Source organism: Trachurus japonicus, chromosome 5 (genome assembly GCF_045865225.1).
Source record: "Trachurus japonicus isolate A0001 chromosome 5, Traja_1.0".
Classification (NCBI taxonomy): Eukaryota; Metazoa; Chordata; class Actinopteri; order Carangiformes; family Carangidae; genus Trachurus; species Trachurus japonicus.
Window position 1 is genome coordinate 11,184,909 of NC_140911.1, and position 25,410 is coordinate 11,210,318.

Genomic DNA, 25,410 nt, shown 5'->3' on the forward strand with positions numbered 1-25,410 from the left:
TCTAAACAGTGACACAAATCTACTGCAGAATGACCAGATAAAGAGATCAGACCTGCTGGAGCAGTCCAGTCACAGTCCAGACCATAATGCAATAGAGACACTGTGGACAGACTGTCACCGATCAAAGCAGAAAACAAAACAGTCACTGCAAAGGCTCCACACACTTGCCACTGTTGCCACACTGATTTTTTTTTTAAATCATGTCTTTGTATTGTCTGTGCATGTTGAGCATGTTTGCATGTGCATTAATGTGTGTTCTTTAAGTCAAATTCTACGTGAGGATAATTGCTTTTCACCTGACATGACACCACCAACACACACACGCACGTAGTGTCTAATCTCCCTTGATTATCTCCACACTTCCCCGGGGACCTGGGGCCTGTTTAATTATAACACTCTCCTGGCAGTAACAGGACAGAAGGGCACGTTTAACTTAAAGCAAATTTTAACCCAAAGCTTTCTACGCAGTGACGACATGTGTCTGTATTTGTGTGTGTGATGCTGCTGATTCTGAAACAATGTGCTTTTAATCTGATTCATTTCTGTTCACACTATTGTTATCCTCACTCCTCCTGTGGGAAATGTGTTTTTGTTAAACAGATCAGCGGTGTCCACAAGCTAAAAGATCAACATGGCTTCACACTGATAAATACAGCTCAGATGGACATTTTTTGTAGCAGCTGACATTTTAACTTCACGTGCATGAGGATGCTGCAACGATAATACATGAATAGGCTTACATTGTATGCTTATATGTGTACCGCATAGTATGTATGCTAATGTTACATTCACTCAAGCACTTTAAAGCCACGAATCTCTAAGGGAAGACTGGGTATTTGTGGCCACCTAAAGGAAAACACACCAACCACAAATGTTGGGTAAAATGTTTAGTAAATCTAATCTTTGCTTATGGCTTCTGAAAGGATTCCAGCTGCCTTATCTTCACTCTCAAAGCTTGTTGTGCACTCCTGAGAGTCTCTGGCACCGTTTCCTCCGCACAGCAAACCCTGCTGGCGACATTACTACCTATAAGCCTCTTTACAGCCCTGCAAAAACCTTGGTTATACTGTACCATAAGCTCAGATTTTATTTATGTACGTGACTTTACCCAGACTCCAAAACTTTTCATGCTCAGCTGAATGAGCTTTGCAGGCGGACACAAAAGTCTACGTGCACGCACACACACATGCGCGCACAAACACACACAACTGCAAACACCACAAACGCAGCATGCACACACACTCTGCAGAGGGTTCCATTTCTGCAGGCCATGGCCCCTCTCATCCTTTCTGATTTAAAGTTTGTTTGTTCTCTTCTCTAGAGAGCCCCATCAATGATCCCTGGCTTTCTGAGGGCGCCCCTCCGCTATCATCCCTCCACTTTCATTTCCCTCACTCCTCTGTCTCAGGCTCTCCTGAGGCCGGAGCAGCTGCCAGATTACCCCCCCACATACACACATACATTTGCACACGCACGCACACACACACACGCACGCACGCACGCAAACACATATAGCCTTTATCTACTGATGGAAATCTAGAATCAAATAAAATAGAGCAGAACTCAGCGGGTGAAGGGATAGGGATATCAGTGAAGCCGTAATCAGAGCTGTAATAATCATATTTTAAGCGCAGATGGGGAAAAAAAAAAAGTTACGTTCGAATACAAACCAAATTGCCCATGTTTTTATCAGACAGTATCATTACTGAAAATTAAATTCATTGTGTAGAGCGGTGACGGGGTAAAAATGGTCAATTGGCCGACCCCCATCGTAGAAACAGGCAGCTTGTTAGTGGGAAAAAGAGATGGGAAGAGAGTCATACAGGAGGAGGAGAAGGGGTGTCACAGGCAGCAGAAAGAACAAAGAGCAGCTCGCCTCTCGCTGGCATAATGAGGTCAGAAGGTTCACAGGTCTCCACTCTTTATTGCCTACATCAGAGCTGGGCCGAGGCTGTTTGTATTTTGAAACTGCAAAGCTTTTGAAGGTGTGTGTGTGTGTGTGTGTATGTGAGAGAGAGAAGTTGCTGGTGCAGCCTTCACTGGGGAGCAGCACAACAAACTACATGCAAAAACTAAACACAATGATGATGATTTGTTGCCTCACAACTTTCACTAACTGCAGTAGAATGATGACTAAGATGTGACAAAGATGTGTTCGTTTCTGCAGTATTTCTCAAATGTGAAGGACTTTGTTTCACTTCAGTGAAATTAACAACACCCCCCTAGAAAGTTAAGAGTAAATTAGATCCTGCCGGCAAAAAAAGAGTGAATGTTGTTTTATTCTTCAGTTTACTGTGGGTGATGTTAGCTGCTTTTCCAACTGCGAGTGCAGGCATTAACACTAACCTCAAACTGTGTTTGCACACAAAGCAACAGTCTTATAGTGCATTCTTTAGACAAGAACAAATAAGTTCTTCTCCACTGATCTGATCACATTGTGTATCAAAACCTTGTTTGCTTTAATATCAGTGTTTACAAAAAAATCAAACATGTTTTTTTTTTAGTTTGTGTTTTAACTCTCAGCTTCTGAATCAAAGCCAAACAAGAAGAAAAACTGTCTTCAATTTTAGTGATGATGTAGAAAAACGTCTTTGTGCTGTGGCTTAAATGTGAGTAAAGAATAAAAATAGCGTAAGCCTCAAATGAAAATTTACAGGTACATTAGTATTTTATATCACTGGCCTCCTGAAAATTCAAGTAATTTCTGAAAAATATAATCAAATCAGGTGCATAAGTTAAAATGTACAAGAGGTTATGTATGTCTGTACTTGGCAACTTGTGAGTGTGTGCCTGTTCCTAGGCAGGAATATGCATGTTTGAAGGGGTATCGATGATTTATACCCTTGAGCATCCACGGAATTTAATCAATAAACAGAGGTTACAGAGTCATATGGAGTTTACAGCCAAAATCTATTTAATGTGGGAGAAATCGACTCAGAACCACCCACGCTTGTTGCCCAGAAACAAGCACTGCAAAGCAATTTTGTGTCTTTATTAGAAGCACACTTGTCTAACCATGATATAATGATGGTATTATTAGTGTATAATTGACATGCTTCAACATTGTCTCAGTTTGGAATTGCTGCCAAGTTCACTGCGAGTGTTCATCGGTGGTGAAGCTGTACTGAACTACCTGGGAATAAGTATGAGAACCTCGTGATTTTCTGCAGCAGAGTGTTACTGAGCAGTGATCCATCAGGTCAATATCTACTCTAGCTGTAACAACAACCAACTCCAAATAGAAACTGTGCAAAAGACTGAATTAAAATTATACAAAACCAATGGAAAGTGCCAAACATCAGAGAGTGGACTGAAGTATACTGCAGCTCCACCAGGAGCCCTCTCAGTTTTGTCTTCCCTCCACCAGCCGCTGCTCAGAGTGCCGCAGCCTCTCACCTCATCTGCTTAAGATTCATGTGTTGAGCAGCCACCCTCCAGCCATATACACATAATAACAGTGTATCTAATGTCTCAATGTTGCCTTTAAACCATTCTGTTATGGCCATCTCAGTGTAATAGAGCCCAGCACACGCTGAGATGAAAAGACTTCTCAAGCATGGCTAAATGCTTCTATTCCCGCGGCAGGCAAAAGGGAGGTAGGGTGGTGGCGGGGGGTGGCAACAGTAGCTGGGCAGCCAACAAACCAAGCTACCTTGAACTGATGGGTTAGCCGGGCGATTGATGTATTCTGACAGACAAAGGCAAGCAGGAACACTGTGCAATTTATCAAAAGGCTGTGTCTTTCCCCTGTCAATAACTGACAGGCATGTCCACTGCTTTGAAAGGCCAGATATCTAGCAAACCTGACGGAGACGGCAAAGTCAGTGTAGAGGGGACAATACCGTACATCACTGTAGGAACCCACAAGTACAATGCTCGTGGAACAAGGTAAGAATGATTTTACACATGTTCCCAAATCCTCTTGGAATTTGGTAATATTTGGGAATATATCTCTCTACAATATATTCGCATGCTGCCCCTCTCTTCTGTCCTCTACTCCCCTCAATGTCCTCCTTACCCTGGTCCAGCACAGCCCATCAATCCCCATGACATTATCAGTGTTTAACAGGCCCACATCAGGCCTCACCCAGCTTTATGCTAATTATCATAACAGGTTGTTGGTACGGCTGAGTGCTCAGGTGCAACAAATCTGTTCCCAATAAAACCTGCTCCCTGAGACCTTGGCAGAGCTGGTTTTCCTTTTTGTTTTGTTTTTACAGGATGCATCTTGTAAGCAGGCACACATAAGATAGGCTGGAGTTGGGTATGCTTGCTTAAGCATGTGCAGGGTCACGCATATAGTATACACACATACACACACAGATCTAGTGTAAGATGTGTTTATAACAAACGGGCTGCTCTTTAAAGCATGAATATGGTGTAGCAGACCTTTTGAAAGCAGAAATAGCAGGATATGCAGGTCCTCATGAGTCAGAGTGTCACACAGATACTCCATGAATTCATGAAGACATGTTTCTCCCTTCTCTCTGAGAGTGAGAGATATCTTTTGTGATAAACTGTATGTTGAATCAGGGATAAGCAATACATCCAAGGAGCCAAATGTTATGTTTGCTTTTCTAATCATGCTGTAATCAGGCTGTGGAGAGTTGCCATACCCAGTACAGCAAGACAGTAATTGAAATGTTGGTCTCAGCAAGTTTCATGTGAAACAAGAAGAAAAAGAAAAAGCGAATTTTAGTGTGAATTCACTGCTAAATTACAAGAAAAGCCTGATGTTTCAAAAAGGAACAACATTAAAGGGTAAAGTGCATAATCATTTGTGTTGCATTAGTTTGACAGCTCATTCACTGTGCGGCCTGCTTCTGAATTGTTCCTTGTAATTGTTATGAAATAGGGGCACAGCACTAAATGAATTGCAATAAAGACCTGACAGGTGTGTTAATGTGCATGTTTGCATTAGGTTGCATAATTTTCTTCGCACCATCGTTCTACTTGTGAGAGGGTCGACTGTGAAAATGGCTGTAAGAGTAATGAGTAGATTAGCAGATCATTTCTGATAGCTGAACATCTCAGCATTAAGATGTGGACCTAGGTATGTTTTTTTGTGTGTGTGTGGGTGTGTGCTATTGGCTGCTGAGAGAGACCTGGACTTGCAGGCTCTAGGCAACAGACTTAGAGCAAAGGGCAAAGATTTGTTGGTTTTATTTCTACTCTAAAATAACTACCTGTTACTTAGTATATACAGTGATGCAAGTCAATGCCAGGCAATATGGGCCCTGAGAATATTAAAGTATAAACTTAAGCCAGTTTATTACGTTTACTCTATATTAATTCAAGATGTATCCAGTACTTTAGGATTAAAAGCAACGTAAAACAACACTAACTGGTTTTCAGACAGTTGAGGCAACAGCTGCCAGGTGGTCATGTGCTGAGATTACAGAGACACCGTGAGTGAAGAGCACATTTGGTGGCTCATTCTTCTCTCAATCTGCCTCAAATACCCATCAGAGCACTGCTGGGAAATAAAATTCAAAAAAAGAAAGCAGGCGCTACTTTTTTTGCACATTTATTTAAAGTGACAACTGTCAGTTATATCATGTGTGCCTGGTTAGTGGACATTCAATCCACCTATTCCCATTATAGATTTGTTTTGAAGTGAGTTTCTGTGAAGTGACAGATTGTCTTTGAGAATGACACTGTCTAAATGAGACTATAAGGAGAAAAAAAAACAAGATATTTCTTGAGAAGCATTTTTTGACCTCTAGAGCCACCATGTGGCAGCAGGTGGTACATCACCAGAAACACAGATCAAACAGATGCCTCACTGACCTGCCAACAAAAACAGCACTTAAGCAGCGAACGTAACTCGCAGTCATTACGTGCAGCCAATTATTTTTCAGCCTCAAACTGCTGCGTGTTTATCTGCTGGTATTCGCCGCCAACAAGTCTTAAACTTCCACTAATTAAAGTAAACCCTCTAATAAAAACCACCAGTTGGTTTGGGAGAGAGTCATCTTGTTTCACAGCACAAGTGAAGTAAGAAGGAGGCGGGTACTCATGCTGACCTTCACAATACACAGGGCCTGCAATTAGTAGTGTCCCTGCCGTAAGCAGACTGCCTCCTCGCCGTCAAAAAGGAAACTAATACCATCACTCACTTGCACAGACTGGGTGCTGGTAGCATTTCTGTGGCACGTAAAGGTCACCTTGCAAAACACGAGCTGCAAGAGCAAAGAAACCCTGAGATAATTAAGGGAATTGTCATAATTAAGTCCGAGGAAGAGGTGACTTGGGAGGTTGTCGCCAACAAATCGAGGCACAAGAACTTGTGTGACTCAGCACAACTGTCCCTGTAGCCAGCCCTAATGAATTATTAATAAGACTGTATTGGTCATCTTTTGGTTTTGGGGGGGAGGCCTGTCTCCGTGACTTATGGAAATTAAAGATAGAGAATAGATTTAGCTTGTGGGCCTGAATTAAGTCAGCGTTGGCAATGGTTTTCTGTTTGTGTGTGCATGTGTGTGTGTTTCTTAGGGAATAGCGGTGCCTTATTTAAGGGTTAGGGGTTTGGGATGTGGGGGTGGTGTGGTCGCAGAGCTATGCATATTAATGCAGGCATTGGCAATTATGAGCTTGAGGATTAGAAGTCATGAACCTACATGGCTTACATGAGACATACATCCTATTTTAAAGCAAACCACAAAGAGCAGGCCGCTTGACGACAGCAGCACCTCTGAACTGCTGAACGTTTGCAACCACTCTGAATAGATCAGATCACACCTACACTGATCTATTTGTGTTGACAGCTCCTGACAGCTTAAGTGCCATTTGTATCTGTTCAGTTTTCGATCACTCAAACAGGGGTATGTTTGCATCCAAGCCCACAACGAGGTCTCGTCTAGATTACATTCTGTCATACTGAGGGACAGAGCAAATTGTTCCCACTCAGCCCCCTCCTCCAGGACAGGGACGGCTCAGTCAGCGACAGGCTCAGGGAACATGTGTTGTACCTCTACAGTGACAGCGTAATTAACCTCTCATGGTGGTGGAAGGGGAGGGTGGGAGGGGGTTCAGAGCAAGACCTGGTGTACCTGTCGGTCCCCGATGGTTACGGCTGCCAGCGGACACCGGGTCAACGCAGAGCATCACCAAGGCAACAAGGAAGGCCACCTGCAAAGGCCAAGCTGACCTCCCCCACGGTTTCATCCTAAGAGAGGAGAGAGAGGGGCAAAGAGGGAGCAAAGGGGGAGGAAGAGGGCATGAGAGGAGGTCAGGATCAACACACACACACACACACACACACACACCAAAAAACCCCAAAAAGACAGGATACAGAACAGCACAGCAAACAAAAATATTGCTTTTCGAAACAAGCAGGACGATATAAGAGGTGAGCCAGCAAAGGTCAGAAGAAACGATGACAAGCTGGGGAACAGAGCGGACCTGAGCAAAAATGTCTTCCAGCACAGATACATGCAGCGTAGGCAGAGTGGATACGGTTAAATCACCAGCTGTACTACCAGCATCCTCTTATGCCTGTTATTATTACATTAGGATTAACTCTTCCTAATGTGGGATTAACTCTTCCAATTTTCCAACTTTTCTCCTGGCAGCAGACCATCACAAAAAAGTTAATTTTATGACAAGTTACATCTCTTTCTCTATAAAATGTAGAAAAAAAAACGTTTCCTGCCGGGGTGTGTGTGTGTGTGTGTGTGTACTGCTAGTTTGTTTCACTGTTGTTTTTGTCATTGTTCGCCCACTCCTTTGTTGTGTATTTGTTTCTATAAAATTGAATTCAAGCAATATGTCCACTCAACAACCTGTAGGAGACATCATGATTATGTTTCACTTTAATAATATCAGAAATAAAAAACTGAATAAAAACATCCATTACAGCTTCCCCCAACAGTGACGTCTTTGAATAACTTGTGCTAGCCAATCAAAAGTGTTCAGTATATAGTTGTGTATATTAGGCCTATATATATTCATATATGAGCTGATGAAATGAGTGAATGATTTTCTGTTGGAAAACGACCTGAAACAATCAATAATCTAAATAGTGAATGATGCATTTTTTTCTTGATCAAGTAAGCATTTTAGCTCCGCTGTGGATTGGATGTTGTTTTTCTTGAAGCAACTAAGGTGATTAATCAATTAGTTGATCAACCAGAAAATTAACGGTCAAGAGCCGTGATAATGGATTAATTTAAAGAAGGTATTTTTCTGAAGGTGGTTTCTATTCATATAACTTCAGCATATTTGGGTTTAAGCTGTTTGTTCGACAGATGAAATCATTTGAGGATGCCAGTTTGTGTTCCAGGAACTTGTGATGTGTACTTTCATTGACATAATATTGATTAAACAATAAATAATCATTAGTTAGAGGCTGATGTTTTTGTTTTTTTTCTACCATGTGCATCTATGCGGGACAGCAGCTCACCTGTTGGTCCTCTCTGTCCCCTTTGATTTCTGTTCCACTGAGTAGCTCCTCAATGGACAGGGCGCACAGGTCATGGCTGCATTCAGTTACACATCAGCTCTCCGCAGCTTCCTCCTCCGCCGCCGCCTCCTCCTCCTCACCCTCCTCTTCCTCCTGCCTCTCCTCCTCCTCACCTCAAACTGAAGAAGCCACTGGAGAGAGGAGGTAGAAAGACATTGGGTCAGAGAGGTCAGGTCTGCCCTAGGGTTCTTCAACGGCCTCCAATGGCCTTGTATGAAGGTCTACACACGCAAACACACACACACACACACACACACACACACACACACATACACACAGGCGGATAGAGATGTGAAGGCCTAGATTCTGTCAGATCCATTGTTTACAATAGGTTCACCTACCCCCAGGCTGAATGTGATCCCCACTCTAGACATCACACAGCCCTCTCTCTCTCTCCCTCTCTCTCACTGTGTGTGTGTGTGTGTATCTCCCACACACACACACACACACCTCCTACAACGCTATCATGTACGAACACATTCACTGATGGACACACTAAAGCAGTGTATTTAACACGGTAAAACTTAAATTGATTCCAAAATGAGTGTACATAAGAAAAACCTGCCGAATAACCTCACAGCTAAAAGAGTGACCGGAAGCAAATCGAATGATCAAACAAAGCCATAAACACAAGCTGCTGCTCTACACACACACACACACACACACACACAGTACTTTGCACAGTGTTTGCAAGGTAAATTCAAACAGTGTCAGAGGACAGCAGGAGACACTCTCCCTAATTACAGCTGAGTGACAGCTTCTGATGTGTGTGCGCTGCTACACACTCATACACACACACATTCACAGGGTAAATTACCATCCCCCTGTAAGAGTGTGTCAACACACCTCTCTTTACAAAGGGACTAACTCTGCAATCTAAATGAAAGACAACAGATTCATATTAATAACAAAATGTTCTCCCCTCCTCAAACCTTCATTATTCATCATAACTCATTGATATGCAGCTCAGTCTGCTGATTTGCTCAGAAACTTCCTAGGAAGGTGTCAGCTCCAACCAATTCTGATAGCCCACCTCCTCTGAGCCATCGGTGTAGTGCCACTGCCCCCTAGTGGAGAACCAACCAACAGCAAAGGCCACAAATCAGTTACAGACTGAGCAGATACAGAACAAGCACTTTAGTTCTACATAAGTGAGAGACCAGAAAGGCAACAAAAAAGAGAAAGGTGGTTATTAGGAGCCGTTTGCAGCAACACAGACAAATTATCTTTACACACAACATCGAGGAGTGGGAACATTCAGAAAGACAAAGATGGGATCATGAGGAGGACAAAAAGAAGTGGTGAGATAATGAGAGGGCAGAAAGTGAGAGAGAGGCAATAATATAGGAACAGTGTTGACATTGAGAAATAACTGTTAAACATATAGTGCATAATATATTAGGTTCGCAGACAAACTGCATAAAGTAGGGGGTGAATGTGTGAGCGCCGCTTGCATATGAGCCTCTGCAGGGGAAGTGAAATGCAAATGTAGAAACAATATCAGTGCCATTCTGTACAGTATGTATATTTGTATATTTTAGATTAGCATTTTGTGTGTTTATTTGTTTTGTGCGATATGTATATTTTTGTCAGTGTATTTGTGCATTCACATAAGTGTGTGTTTCATTTCAGTACAGTATGTGAATGAATATGATGCGTATGTGCTGTGTGTGTGTGTGTGTGTGGAGTGATTAGGCATGCTGCATGGCAGCACAGTAGCCCATTTCTTATTCTCTTTTTAAAGGCTGGGCCATGGCACGCATTTTTATCAGCTTTGTTCTCTGATACACTCATTAAAAGAGCACAATAGTGCATGTGTGTGTGTATGTGCATGTGTGTGTGTCTGCGTGTGTGTATATGTGTGGTCTCCAGATGCAGCTCAGTCTCGTCAGGACTTCAGGGACATCCCATCAGTCACAGCAGTGCTGTCACCTCTACTAGGTGTCACACATATACACAGATTGTGGCCTTATACAACAGAGTAATAAATAAGAAAAAAAAAAAAACGACAACAACAAAATGAAACAATCTGTGCTAATGCTCATGAAGACACATCCTCATACATTTTCATAAAAACCCAAACAGCTCTGGTGTCCCTGGGGACACTAGTTTGAAGGAAGCAGAGGTGTGTGTGTGGGGCTCAGCTGGTCATCATGGCTGTGAGAAGTTGCTGGATTGGGCAGCACACACACACACACACACACACACACACACACACACACTCACTCACGCTAATAAACAGGGCGCAAACATGCTCAAGATTATCTGAGAACATCAAGTCCTACTCTTTCTAAAATTATCCCTCCACCTCCACTCCCTCTCTGTGCGTCTCCGAGGGTTGAGGGGCTGATCTGTGTCATTTCTTGCAGTAATCACAGAGGAGTGACTCGGGGGCTCATTCGCATGCAATGAGACAAACCCACCTCGGCCACAAATATATCTGTGTGCCCCGCATCCAAACAGGGAATCTTCCAGCATAGCGCACGTTGCACAGCCGCTAACATGGAAATGCACAGACAGTCAACTGCAAAATGATGCTTTTTACATCGAGCCTCCGTGACCTTATCTACCGCATCAGGAAACATGTATGCCGCACATCACAAATACAGCAGCGAGATGTTCTCTGTGTGACATGGATGTCACTGACACGCTGCTGTTTGTCAGTCACAGAGATTATATCATTTGTCAGGGCAGCACAGGAAGTTCCCGTTCAGAGGAAGTCAGCTCCTGCGAGGAATCCAAACTGAATTATTACTGGATGATCTCAAAGTCACCTGCTCAGCATGTAACAATCTCAACCCGGGCCTTTGTGAACATCTCCGGCTTGTCTTTCTCTTAAATTAATTCATTATCTTTCATTGGATTAATTGCATTTCATAAAGTGCTGTTTATCGAACTTGATGAATAGAACAAGGAATGAAGTCGGCTTTAGATTGTTTGACTCGATAATCTTGTTATCCAACTGTGATTGGTTATGGTTCGTTAGACACCGCACTATGAAGATGTTGGTTCTTTAATGGATCCAACACTTTCTAAAGAGCATGATTTGTCACTCATGATCCTCATAAGGATGACATTTGGTGCCCTTGACTTGACCATTATAGCTTTAATGCATTAATATACAGGCCACAGGCATACGTTTCAGTGTTGTGGTCTAGAATTAAATAAATAAAATAAAATAAAATAAAAATAAAACAGCAGGATGACATTAACAATTTTCCTTCATGCTTCATTGCTTAATATTTAACACTGTCTCTAACTGCTAGCTGGGACACGGGGTGAGGGTGATGCCTCTTCATGACCGCAGTTATATAAAAACTGAAAGTTAAACTACAACTTAAAATTGTATGTACCTTTAATTTATTTGTTCTTAGTCATTCAGTCAAATGTGCCTTTTACATATCATTTATTCAGATGCACAGTCGTGTCCTGGAGGTTGACTACAGTAAAAACAGATTCAGAGGATCACCTATACTCTAAATGGCAGCTAATAATAATTTCAATCTGTGTTCACCACAAAGTTTTTGCTCTCCCATGAGGCAATAAATACTGTTTTGGAGCCTGCTTTGCTCCATCTGATGAGATGAGTCTTCTGTACTGCATACAAGTGCACGTTAATTTACATGAAAAGTGAAATAAAATAAAGCTAGATAAATATCTAGATCCCAGATAGAGGGGCAAAAAAATGTAAGTATTACTTTCGCCACATGGGCTTTGGTTGTACTCCAGAGTGCATGATTTGTGTGAAAAATAGAAATGCAATGAGATTGAAGACCACACAGGCATCACACCAGCACATCGGGGTATGCTGAATTTCTGTGCCCAGACACAGACCAAGCAGACAAAAAGCATATCAGTGTAAAACAAAGTGCATCTCCCAGAGGCGGAAAGATATTGAAAATGAAACGGCCAAAAGCACAAAACCCAGTGGAATCTTATGTGGAGCGTTTCAGATTTCTGCCGATATGCACAGTATTAACATTCAGTTAGGGTGTGTAATGTTCTGCTTCTATATATTTGTCTGCCTCCGACTCTAAACCATTACAGCATGCTGCTCCTCGCCATTTCCTCTGGGTCGCTGGGCAGACAGAGCGGGTGTGTGCCCACACACAAACGCACTCTCTTGCTCACGGAGACACGCACAAACTTAAATTAACACACCAGTATGTATTCAGAAGCGAGGGCCCCTTATATTTTCCTTTCTCCTCATGATCCTTCCTGATATTTTCCTAGTTCTTGTTTGTTCTCCATTCTGCGTCTCGCTACAGTATCTGTGCCACTATATGTTTGTATCTCTCTCTTCTCCTCCCTTTATCAGTGTGCACATGAGTACCTCAGCCCTCTCCTCTCCTGCTGTTTTCTGTCTGCTACAAATAAAGTCAGTAACCCTCTGACTGCCCGACTGCATGTGTGTATCTGTGTGTGTCAGAATGTGCATGTGAGTTACTTTGACTGTGGTATTATGCAGGGGCAGTGGGGCAGAGACATTGGACATATTGTTTGTTTGTGAGTCAAACACAGCAATGATGGACACACAGCACTGGTCACAGTTCTGCATCATGGAGGAATCACTATGTATGAAATATATTTACTCTGATACCTGCTCGTATGTTTCAACTGCATATTAATGACTCTATTTTAGTGTAATTTATGTAGATTTTTATGCCAAGGCGTCTCATATGTCAACACTTCTCATTCACATACAACTAATACTCCTCAACCGCAATAGTTGTGCATTTACTTTTTTACAAATATAGCAGTTTTGTTATATTGACAGGCCATAAATATGTTCTCTTAAACCACATGTATAAATATTTAGCTGTAATTCTGTTTGGATTCTGTAAGAAAGTGCCTATAGCTGAGTAATAAAAAAGTACAATGTGACCCTGTGTAAGGAACACAGCTATTGCACATGTATAATATTTTATAGCGTATGATTTATAGATCCATAAGTTCAGAAGCCATCTGTGGGACACATAAAGACACTGCACCTGCTCACTGCTATGGCTCTGCTCTGCCACACCTCCCCCACTGTATTGTTTCCTCCAATAAACCAACAAGCAATTAAGTGGAGGATCCTCTGTTTGGTGAAATGTCCAGGTGGGTAGAAAGAGAGGAAAGAGAGTTGTGAGTGAGAGTCTGAATTCAGGGCCATTACCTGGCTCTGGTATTGACTGCAGAGTTCAGAGAATGGCCTTGGCACTAAGGTACCATTACAGCTCAATTGATCGGCCTGCACTTAAGTCCAAATCCCACCTTGCTGCACAAGCCATCGTCTCAGGATCCAGTGACCACAAAGTGTATGTGTGTTTGGTGTGAGCGTGCGTGTGTTTGTGTTTGTGCGTGAGCAAAAAGGCTACAAAAAAGTCTGTTTTTGTGTCTAGACGTTTGTGGTATCTTTGTCTCTTCTATCACTTTCTCTCAAGACCTGTCTAAGCATAAATATCTATCTCTATCTCTCCATCTAACTATCCACGTGTCTATAAATGACGTGACTCCCATTGTGTGTTTCATGTGTCAAAGCAGGCGGAGAGCTGCAGATCCGTGCTCTGTTCACAAAGATCAGGCTTCCTGCAGCAGTTTACACGGGATGAACAGGAGTATTTGTTTCATCGTCTGGTTTTGCTGAAAGTGCCTGTCACATTAACACATTGGAAAACCGTCCCATTAAAGCCTTTTAACAACCACTCCCACTACAGCAGAGAAGGGGAGGGGGAGGGGGCCGATGTAGGCTGTTACTTGTTTTATGGAGGGGAAAAAAAGCACAGACACTAACAGCCTAATAAACATTAGATCACTAACGCAACAAGTCTGTGACCGCAGCCCAGTCTCTGGTTTCCTCTTTACAAGTTTGTTGTTTAAAACCCAGACAGGCAGCCTGAGCTGACATAGATCAGAGCCGCCCTCCTCAGAGCCACTGACAGACAGAGGCACGGCCCGGGCCGTAAATCCGGCTCACTCTAATAAAGCAATAAAAGGCTATTAAAAGTCTGTGTCCCTCAGCACTGGAAGATGGATGGAAAGTTGGAAAGGAGACACTTTCAGATGGCTGTACACACCCACACGCATTTTTGGCAGGTTTGCTTCCCCTCTCTGCTCGAGACAAACTAGGTATCTGCAATATTGATGTCTTTCTCCTGTTGTTACTCTTTTATTCTTTCTGGCTGCTGCTGGCTTTTGTGATGAAAAAAAAAAGTAAACACTGTGATTTAGAATAGTGAATCGCAATATGATGTACTGTTCTGTTCACTCAGTACGGTCTCAGCCTCCACTACAGATCCGCCTCCCTCCGTGCAAGCTGTACTGTGAGGTTTCCCACCACTGTGATTTCATACCAGCCAGCATTTGTGCATGCAAGCACATGCACACGCGTTTACACTCTCTATCATGCACAACTGCAAATGTAAAGTTGCCTTTTGCATCCTGGCTTTACTATTTTACTGATACAAGGCCAAGATTTAGGATTAGGAATTATTTATGAGAACAATAATGCCAAATTTAGCATTTTCTGCTTCTTTTTTTTTTCAGGAAGAGCAATTTTCCGGTAATGGGACGCCAACTCCTTGTACAGGATGCTTCTTTTCTTTCTTCATCTTTTAGCTCCTGTATTGTCCCCAAGTTTTTCTTCCCTCCCCAACCTATAGAAGTGAAGGACCAAATCAAGGACAGCTATAGAGGAGAGAGCCAGTGAACCTAAACAAGGTGGGAGGGAGGCAGCACAACCTAACCTACTAATAAAACATTGGTTCTACAAACCCAGTCACAGATCTTTGCTCCTTGCTGTACAAAGAGGAAGAAACTGACACAGACAGGAACAAAGTGTGTGTGGCAGTGTATTGCCCACCCTGACTGGACCCTCCGTCTGTGGCTCCTTGAATCTAATGGCAGCTCCACCGCCAAATGAAAACAGGCCGAGGCTGTGACAGTGCGTCTCCCGAGAGCAGCAGCAATTCATTGTGCTTTGTGGCCGAATTATGATTAATGGAAAATAAACAACCTTGATGTGGAGCCTGCTTTGATTTTCTATGAGCTTCGACCTCTGTTTAGTTGTAGCTGCTCCTTAAGCCCAGGAAAAAAAGAAAAAAAAAGCACCAGACAAACACTCACTGAACTCCAACTCTGGGCCTCATGAGGCTTTCGCACAACAGCTTTAAATCAATGGACACACAGATAAAGAAGCTCAGTCACTGCAGCTTCTCCCTCTCTCATACCACACACACACACACACACACACAGTTTGCTATCTCTGCACATCCATACACACACACAAACTCATATGCAGACAAACCGACATCTTGATTATATCAGTCGCCTCTACTGCTAATGACCAGCTTGCGCGTAATTATATTAATTACCGTACGTGCCATGCCTGTCAATTGGCCAAGTAGAGGCAGAGCTTCATATAGGAAGGAAAGAACAGGAGCAAAAAAAGGGAAGAAACCTACGGAAGAAGGAGTTGGAGAGAATGGTCAGATTAGGGAAATAGCAGAGGAGGGAGAGAAGGATAAAGAGAGGTCGGGAAAATAGAGTGTGAGAGAGACAGAGAAAGAGAGAGAGAGAGGAAGCCTGATCAATTGTTCATTTTACAAAGTCACTGAGACGTGTCAGCAGTGTCAATAAGTGAATTAATTTGTCTGTGGGTCTCCAGAGCATGACACCATATCACTCCGCTCCCCTGAGACAAGCAGGGCCTCTTACCCCTCTCACACACAAACAAGCCGCGCACATGCTCACACACACTCGTACAAAACAATTCCACACAAGGATCGCACACTGATCTCAACGACGAATATGCTGACACGAAAACATTTTCATACCAATGTACTCGTGCCTGTAGATGCAGATACTATTAACCACACACACCCACCCTCTCTCACACAAACACACACAGACGAGTCGACACTTGTTTTCACGATTTCGGAGGCTTTACATTGATTTTTATTTACTCCCTGTAGACGTACACTTAGCTTAGTCATAATCACTACGTGCCTATAACCCGGAGCCCCCTTAAAAACAAGGCAAAATGTAATTGCGCTCATACTGTGACAGAACGTACAGATTTTTGAATGAACCACGTTGCGTTTCTTATAAAAACATGTTATTCACTTCCAGTTTCCCATATTTTAACACAGGAGACGGTGCTCGGTAGCAATAATTGTCACTTTCATCCTGGAAAACATATGTGTAAATATATAATTCAATTCACCTTCTGGATGAATTCCAGTAAATTACAGTAAATGTGAAGTGACTACACACATATATGCACATACACATGCACACACACGTAAACACACACACACACACACACACAATGAAGATTCATCCTCAACTGAGCAGCCATCCCAGGGGAGGCCATTGTTCGCTGGTGACTGACATCAGTCAGGCACCAAGAGGGACCCTCGACCGCTGGCTGCCTGCTGTTTTCATTACAAAGCCATCACCTCCAGCACGCACGCACAGGACATACACATTTACACTCACACACACACACACACACACACACACACTCACTCCCCTGACAGATTTCCCCTCAGTCCTGACTATCCTCCCCTCTGGTGAAACCTTTCCCTCACACATCCGTTCAATCCGGCTCTCTGGCTAACACCCACACAGGGCCTTGGTTTCCTCTCTTGCCCTTCTCTGTTGTGCTATCTCTTCTTTTCCTCCCTCATCCGTCCGTACTATGCATCCCACAGGGTTAAACCCTTTCCCTCCCCTCACGAGTTGCAGTGTTGTTTGAGGGCTGCTGTGATGACCGCCCCAGGCTCCGCCACCACCACACCGCTTCCCTGCCGCAGCTTCACAGCGGACCCGCGCTGCAGAGCATGTTGGGAGCTTCTCATAATCCCACAAACACACTAACACTCCCACAACCTCACACTGTCGCTCACGGTTACCAGCACATCTGCCGGCTGCCAGAGGGGCATGCTGTCTGTCGCAGAGACGGACACACACATGCACATACACACACGCACACACGGGTGGAAGCAGCAGATTGCATCCAAGGTGATAGATAGAGCACTGTGGGAAGGAACTGTGCCTGTTCAATTACAATCATTACTATCACTTAGGGAGATTTGTCATGGTCAAAGTGAGTCAGAGCTGTGGAGAAAATCACCTTGAGGCCCCTGAAGTAGTGTTACTCTCAGTTTTCATAAAAGGGTTACGGCATCCTCGAAAGACTCTCCATATTGAAAATGACTAACACGAAACATAAATTAATTACTACAGAATTAAAAACAGATGTTTGAGAAATAATCCCCTCCACAGTACACGGCTGACTCTTTTTATAAGCACTTGAATAATAAAGAACAATGATCCACAAACCCTCAATCTGTCAGCTACCCTCAAATCATGCTGTCTTCTCTGAGCTGGACAGGGGGAGGCCATGTGGCCGTGTGAGCTGTCACTCAAAGCAAGACCTGTTAGATGGAATTAGAAAGTCTGGATGGTGTGATGGCGCCGCACAGGAGACCAAGGCCTCGTTGTCACTGATTGACTGACTGACGGAAAGGACGGATGGGAGGGAGGGAGGGAGGGGAGATCGGAGGACGACGACGAAGAACACACACAGCTGTGGTGGAGATCCAACATGAGACCTCCAACTCTGCCTGGACCAGCTGTGACCACTCTAAATGACTGCTCTTTAATAAAAGTGAAGGCCAAAGTGAGAGCATCTGCTTATGGAACATTTTAAAAGAGTTGGATTTAGATACACTTTGTTTTTTGTTTATTTTTAGTGACTGAGCTCATGTTCTGGTTGTGTGATGGTGATAAATTCATGCTGCTTAGTATGAAGGCATTATAAAAACCAAAACGGAAGGTAGACAAAAGTTCAAGACAATCTATTGATATATAAAGAATTAAATGTTATAAAAGAAGGAAGAAGGGCAAAATATAATCAAATACAGTCCTTGTAACTCAAGACCAAATTCAATCATGAAGCCTTAAATTCAGTATCTCGTCCAAGCCACCACATAAACTAAGGTATTATAAACACTAAAACAGCAGGTAGACAAAGGTTTACGCTAATCCACTGATATATAAAGAATGAAAGCTTATTAAAAGTGAAGAAGAGCATAAAATAACACCAAAAACCATCCTTGTAACTCGAGACCAAATTCAATCATGAAGCCTCAAATTCAGTAGATCTAGCCTGAGCCAGCACATACTGTTAACAAGGTATCGCATGTTACACTGTAGCCTGTCAGAAACATCTGAACTTTACCCTCTCTTCCCCAGGGTCATGACCTCTATCCAATTGCGGTTTTGTGGTTGAGACACGAAACAGATACACGGCCATGCGCACGCTCATTGATCTAATATCTCTGCTTCCTCCATTAGAGTCATGGATCTGCTGTTAGCGAAGAGACATCAGTCCCCGAGTGGATTTTTCCCTGAACCTGATTTCATGGCGACGAGTGAAGGCGTTACTGTCAGCTGCTTCTGCGTGACACCTTATTTGTGCTCCTTGACTCAATACAACCCAGAAACTGCCCAAGATGAAAAGTTGTCCAGTGCACTGTCATTTACAAATGGGAGGCCTTCCTCCATTTTTCTGCCCGTGGCATGAATGAATGTCTCTCTTCTTTTCTTTTTTCTCGTCTCCTCCTCCTCCTCTTCCTCCTCTCAGTTGGGAAGTAGCCATTCATCACAGTCAATCTGTTAATGCCAGTGTGTGTGTGTGTGTGTGTGTGTGTGTGTGTGTGTGTGTGTGTGTGTGTGTGTCTGTAGGTGATCTCCAATCTGTCGTGCTGCTGTCACCTCACCAGTCCAACATGGTTGATCCCTGCGTATTCATCACTGAGGAGGACGCTTTTCACACGTGCACTATCTCCTCTCCTTTGCATGAGTAAGTGCACATTCACAAGACTCAATTGTGCAAAGTTTCTCTTATTACTTACACACAGAGACACATACAGGTCATTTCACTTATGGGCTGTCTATTCCTCCTTCACACACACACAACCACACACACAATCTCCTTCCCTTTCCTCGTCTCTCACAAACATTTTTCTGTCTCTCCAGCTCATTTCTCTCGCCTCCCTTTTCTCCTCGCTGCCGTCCGTCGCCTCCCTGCTTGGACGTGTCCTCATGCACAATCACAAATGCACACAATCTATTCCTCCCTCATTCCCCAGCCAGTCATCCTGAACAGCCCTCTGTGGGATAAGTAGATAGGAGGCTGTTGAAACATGTAGAGCCGAATGTCCCTCCGAGAATACAGTCTGTCCCATAGCTGGGAGCTGCTATGAGGGGGACGGGTGGGGTTGAACAGGAAGGGTCCAGATGAGAGAGACAGAGAGAGAGAGAGCCTGGAGTGAGGAGTAATTGCCAAGTGTGTGAAATTTTGTGTTTGTGTGTCTCTGCGTGTGTGTGTGTGTGTGTGGATCTGTGAAAAGTGCAAGGGGGAGGAAGGGAGGGTGGGTGTGAGGCGATGGAGAAGGGTGACAAAGACAGAGGAGAAGCCATCCACTGCGGACAGGAAAGGCAACACAGTCAGGCATCGCAGAGCCAACCTCATACAGGTGTGTGTGTGTGTGTGTGTGTGTGTGTGTATCACGGGATGTGTGTATGTGTGTAAGTGGAGGACGACTGGGTGACAGGGGGTCAGGTTGGAGAGAGTAATCTCCCCAGGATTAAGAGTGCTGCTCCTGTGTTAATGTGACTGTCAATGAGAATTAAGTCCCTGGACCAATCCTCTCCACCAGGCTCTCCTCTCCCCCTTCTCTCCACTCCTGTCGGCCCTGTCACACTAATGACACCACTTTCTGCGGAGTGCCAGTGCCGCGCTGAAAACAATGGGGGAATAATTACACTCTCTCAATACAGTACAAATTGCATAGTCGAGCAGCGGGACAGCGAGAGATATAAGCAAAGAGAGAGGAGGAGAGGAGAGGGAGGGAAAGGGAGGAGAGGGAGGGGTGGAGACAAGGATGACTAACAATTACAACACGATAGGGGTTGGGTCTCATTACTGCGCCCATTAACATGCACCAAGTAATTTTCCCCTCTAAGTTTGTGTATGTGTGTGCGCATGAGAGAGAGTGTGAGAGAGAGAGAGAGAGAGCGGGGAGGGGGTGTCTGTGCGTGCTGAGTGAGTGCGTGTGCGCCCAATAGAGTGTGCCCACTAGGTTCTGCAACACACCTCCCCTCCTCCGTGCGCAATCTGCTCGGAGAACCCGGCGGCACCTCATTTCATTTCTCTCTCCCATGTCTGTCTGAGCCCCGGCGCGCGCTCTCTCCTCTCCTCTCCACTCCTCTCCTCTCCTCTCTCTACTCTCTCTATACCCGGCCAAACACGATCCATGCAAAGCCATTAGAAAAGAGCGCGGTCAGCGGATCATCCTCGCAGATCACTCAATAGGTGCTAAGCAGCGCCGGGGCTCTGGCCGATCGTTTATTTAACCTCACAGTGGTTGAGACACTGCATCAATCTCACCTCAATCTTTCTCCCCACTGCCCTCACCGACAGCACGCGCGCTACACACACACGGTCAGCGGAACCGACTGGAAATCATCGGCTTCATCATGAGTTCCCTTTTTTTTTTACGCATGGCAATCACGCGCAGAGTTGGAGATCAGGGAGGTGTTTCGTTTCGAAATCCTGCTGTTCTTTTCAGAAAGCGTCTCTCAGCAAAAGAAAATGTGGCCGCTGCCCAACCCCCCCCCCACCCCCAGCCAAGAACATCAAAGTTGTTTGAGCAAAAAAAAAAAAAAAAAAATCCACCTCCCTCTCTTCCCCTGCCTGCCAGCCCTGGAGAAATGTTCCACATCTCTCCAGAAAAAGTCTCCCTCTGACCTCATCCTCGTATCAGCAGCCTATTGACAGTGCGCCACAGAAATGAAAGGTGGGAATCTATTCTAATTGAATTTAAATGAAAAGAAAAACACCTTACCCAGATCTATAAACTCGATGACATGATCACTGGGAATTGTAAAGGATCCAGGTGAGACAACAGGGCACTTTCACACTGCTTCAACTCCACTGATTTTTGTTTTTCCCACTAAAACGGGGCAATCCTTTTTGAGCCTCCTGTCCAGATCCCGGTGCCAGCGCGCACACACACACACACACCGAAGCGGCGGGGGGGTGGTGGTGGTGGTGAGGGTGAGGATGGCTATTGCCGCCACGCCGGAGGAGAACCAGCAGCCCCACGGAGCCGGCTGAGAAAACACAGCTCGCGCAGTAGTGATGTGGTCCAGTCAGCCATGATCATCATCTCACCGCGTCCCATCTCAAAACCAGACTGAGGAGAAAGTCATCAAAAGTGCGTAATCCTCCCCCCAAAGAGGCGAACACTCCAAACACACACGCACGCGCGCACACAAACACAAACACACACACAAGTTCATCAACCTGCGCGCGCGACTGTCAAAGAAAGGGAGGTGTTATAGTCGCCGCGGAGAGATGCTGATGAGAGTGATGGTAAAGTGATGTAGGAGTGATAGTTGCGCTCCCGTCGCTCCTCCCGAGCGGGCATCGATTGGACACGAGGAATGCGATGCGAGCCCCGTCTTCCCCATTCAGAACACGTGCAACAGCGCCCGCCCAGTTCATCAGCGCCCAAGTACACCCCCCCCCCCCCCTCTCTTCTTCTTCACTGATGTCATGTGGTCTACAAGTAGCCTGGACTGTTGGGGGTGACGGGGACGAACGAAGGAGGGGGGAGGAGGAGGAGGGGGAGTCAGGGGCGATTTTGGCTTAGTAGCTGTATGTCCTATAGGAGATGCTGACTGCCATACCTGGACTCTGCAAAACAGTTCATCATAACACGCCCCCCCCCCCCCCCGCATTTTTCCCCTTCACACGCTTTACTTATTTCAGTGGTTTGTTTTGAATGAATTGCAGAGTCGCAGATCACAAAGGCACAAACAAATGAGCTTTTGCTGCTTTTAAAAAGAGAAATGGATCTGGATCAAACAGACTTACTCAGCTTACACCTGACGGAGCAGCACACCGTGGGGCTGTCATACATTTATCTGTCCTGTACAATAAGATGAATGAGTGCAGGGTCCCTGGAAGTGGAAGTGGAAGTGAGTTTTGTTCAGACCGGTAGAAGTTTGCCTGATAATGATAGCCTATACCAGACCTTTTTTAGACTCTAACTCTAAATTCTCAACCTCTATACTTTGAGCTCTGTCATAGGTCTTGACTGACAGGTGCTATGATGATCACCCCCGTCCCCCCAGTCACATAATAGTCCACCTCGCTTCTACACGTCGATCATGTTACAGATGGTGTGTGGATATCGATACTTGGTCCTGCGCTCGCCTATATACGCGCGGATGGAGTAAATGTAAGTCACCCCACCACCACCTCCGTGCCCCTCCTCCACCTCCCGCCGCCCCCCCACCGAGATGTTAAACAGAATTTAATCACCGCCGCCTCTCCGTTACGCACCAGGAGACAGCCTATCAATTATTTCATCCCCGGACTATTCTAGTGTGTTGATGGCGATTGATTGCTTTGCGCTGTATTTGCAGTCGTTAAGACTTAGAGGAGGTCGATGTCTGCTAACGACCCAAGGTGAGGAGTATCCGATACATTTAGATGTCTTCCTTGTTGCCTTGTTGCCAGCATTACTGGGCCACACGGTGGGCCCTGTGTCAGTGGAGGGCTTCTGTTTGTTGGCTGTTTTTTTTTTTTTTCTTTTTGTAAGATACATAGAACCAAAAAAGTGTAATGAGTTTTAGGGCAGCAACATGGAGCAATCTCAGGGATCCTTGTCTGGCCCTGTCCTCAACCCCTTATGAGCATTTTCGCTACCTGTGCGCACTGGGAAAGTGTTGTTCTATTTTCAACCGATTAATCTCGGCTTGAATCTATTACAAATCGATCTGTCTGGGTTTGAACTGAGAGCAGATTAGACACTGGCGCAGGTTTGCCAGGACTGTGCTACACGCAGCGCAGCCCTTTAGTTGCAGGATTCAGATAAAAAACATTAAACTGAAGTTAAGAAGAAGAAAAAAAGGAGGGGGGAAAAAAAACTAGTTTCAGCACCTTAAGCAGAGCCAGACGCGCTGAATATAAATTCAGCACGTTGGACAGCTCCAGACTGTCCTGTCAATGGGCTTTTCTGCGCGCTTGCTTTGCTGTCAAGCGGTTAATCCAGTTTGCAGACAAAATAGACAAAAGTAGTTTGACTGTGTAAAGTATAAATGAGGAGAAAAAAAAACTCCCGAAAGTTGTTAAAACATAATATATCCTGTCTGCACCGAACCCGTGTGTCGCAATGGGGATCGGAGGCCTTTTATCTTAAAGTGAGGCAGCTAATGGATGCAACAGCCCGTAGCACTTATCTCATCTATCCTTCCTCAGAGGGGTCAGATAGTATCAGGGGAAACCGCATCATGTGACCCAAACACTTTGCTGGACTTTAGAGTGTGAGGGTTGAACGGTGTGAAATTTAATTTACTCCTCCTCTATTTCCCCATTATCAGTTAGTTGTTGTTACAGAGCCAAACATTTTCTTAACATGTTTCACGGTATGTATCAGCTTCCTTCTCCTCCTTTTAAGCAGAGCTGACATGGTAAAAGGCTGCAGAAGCGTCCTCATATATTGCTTACAGTGCTGTGGAAAAGCTATGGAGCATGGGGGTTAGTCCCCATGTAATCGCCCAGGGGAGATAATATCAGTTCATAACTTGAGGAATATGTATTCCTCCTTAAATCGATAGTCCTGCATGAATCCATCTGAAAGCCACATCTTTCTTTTGCGGATGTGGTGGTGGTGGTGGTGTCTCAAACCTGGCTGAAAACTTAACTCGTTATCACCGCCATGTAGAAACTTCCTCCTAATTCTGAAGTGTGAATCGCGACGTTACACTCAGCTTCCGCCTCGGTGATTAAACCTCAGCCTTTTGCTCGCGATCAAATAACCTGCCAATTTGTGCAGAGCGCAATAAGTCATTCAGGAGAAGTAAAAGCTACTCAACGTTTTCTATAAAGGAAAACACATCATTACTTACGGAAGGAGGAGAGGAGGCCACCCGTGCGCAGGGCTGCTGTTGCTGCTGCTGCTGCTGCTGCTGCTGGTGTAGGTGATGGTGATGGTGGTGGTGGTGGTGATGGTGATGGTGGTGTTGCAGCTGCTGGTGGTGCTGCTGCTGTGAGCGGAGGAGCTCAGACCGAGGCCGCTGAGGCAGGAAGTGTCGAGCCTGTTTGTTAATGATAGGTGAGAGAAAGTGTGTCTGCAACACCTCTAATTACGCGAGCGCACACACGCTGCGCCCAGTCGGTCAATGAAGCATAAAAAAGTTCTACTGTGCAATGTAACAATGACCACACACACACACACACACACACACACACACACACACACACACGTGCAGGGGAAAGTTTGACTTTCTTAACTGTATTTTCCTCACGCTTCACACCTCACATCGAAAGGGGGGGGAGGGAGGGGTGGGGGGGCTGTGTTGTGTTGTCGGGTGCGTTTCTCACTTTCTGACGTCTTCTCTTCCACTCTGATGCTCCATATTGGATAGCTACACCCAGCAGTCAGGCTTTGCGCTACAAAACAGGATTTGGTCATCGATTTGGAACCGCAATGAAGGTTAATGAGAACAGACATCTTGGTTCCTCTGCTTTTGATCCCCCCTCCTGCATAGAGATTCTTCATTTCTTTACGAGGTCACTGGCAGTAACCCGAGCAGGGCCATAAATAGTGTCCATGGCAGACAGGCCCGGTGCCTGTCAATAGTACTCCGAAAGTTCAGACACAACATCCGCAAAGAGCGGGGCAGGAGCGCGACTGCTGACATCAAACTTGTGATATTGGAGCAAACACACTCTAACAAACATTGTCTTCTTGTGACCCAGTGGATATATTGGAGCATAAATTATTCTCACACTATACACTGTTGGAACAAGTCTGTCAGGGACGATCGCACGGCGCGAGGTGAATTATTTTGGCCTCATGTGTGGTGTTGTACTGCCCCCA

General features: G+C 44.8%; 1 protein-coding gene across 1 annotated transcript in view; it reads right to left on the bottom strand.

Annotated features, from left to right (window-relative positions):
- Positions 1-21,524, bottom strand: part of tafa4b (TAFA chemokine like family member 4b) — a 37,924-nt gene extending 16,400 nt beyond the window's left edge. The window contains exons 1-3 of the mRNA XM_085776149.1: positions 21,364-21,524; positions 8,405-8,595; positions 7,053-7,168 (exon numbers count right to left, since the gene is read on the bottom strand). Coding sequence (XP_085632275.1) covers positions 7,053-7,168; positions 8,405-8,478 — 190 coding nt within the window. The 5' untranslated portion in view covers positions 8,479-8,595; positions 21,364-21,524. The remainder of the gene's footprint in view (positions 1-7,052; positions 7,169-8,404; positions 8,596-21,363) is intronic.
- Between the last annotated feature and the right edge of the window lie 3,886 nt (positions 21,525-25,410).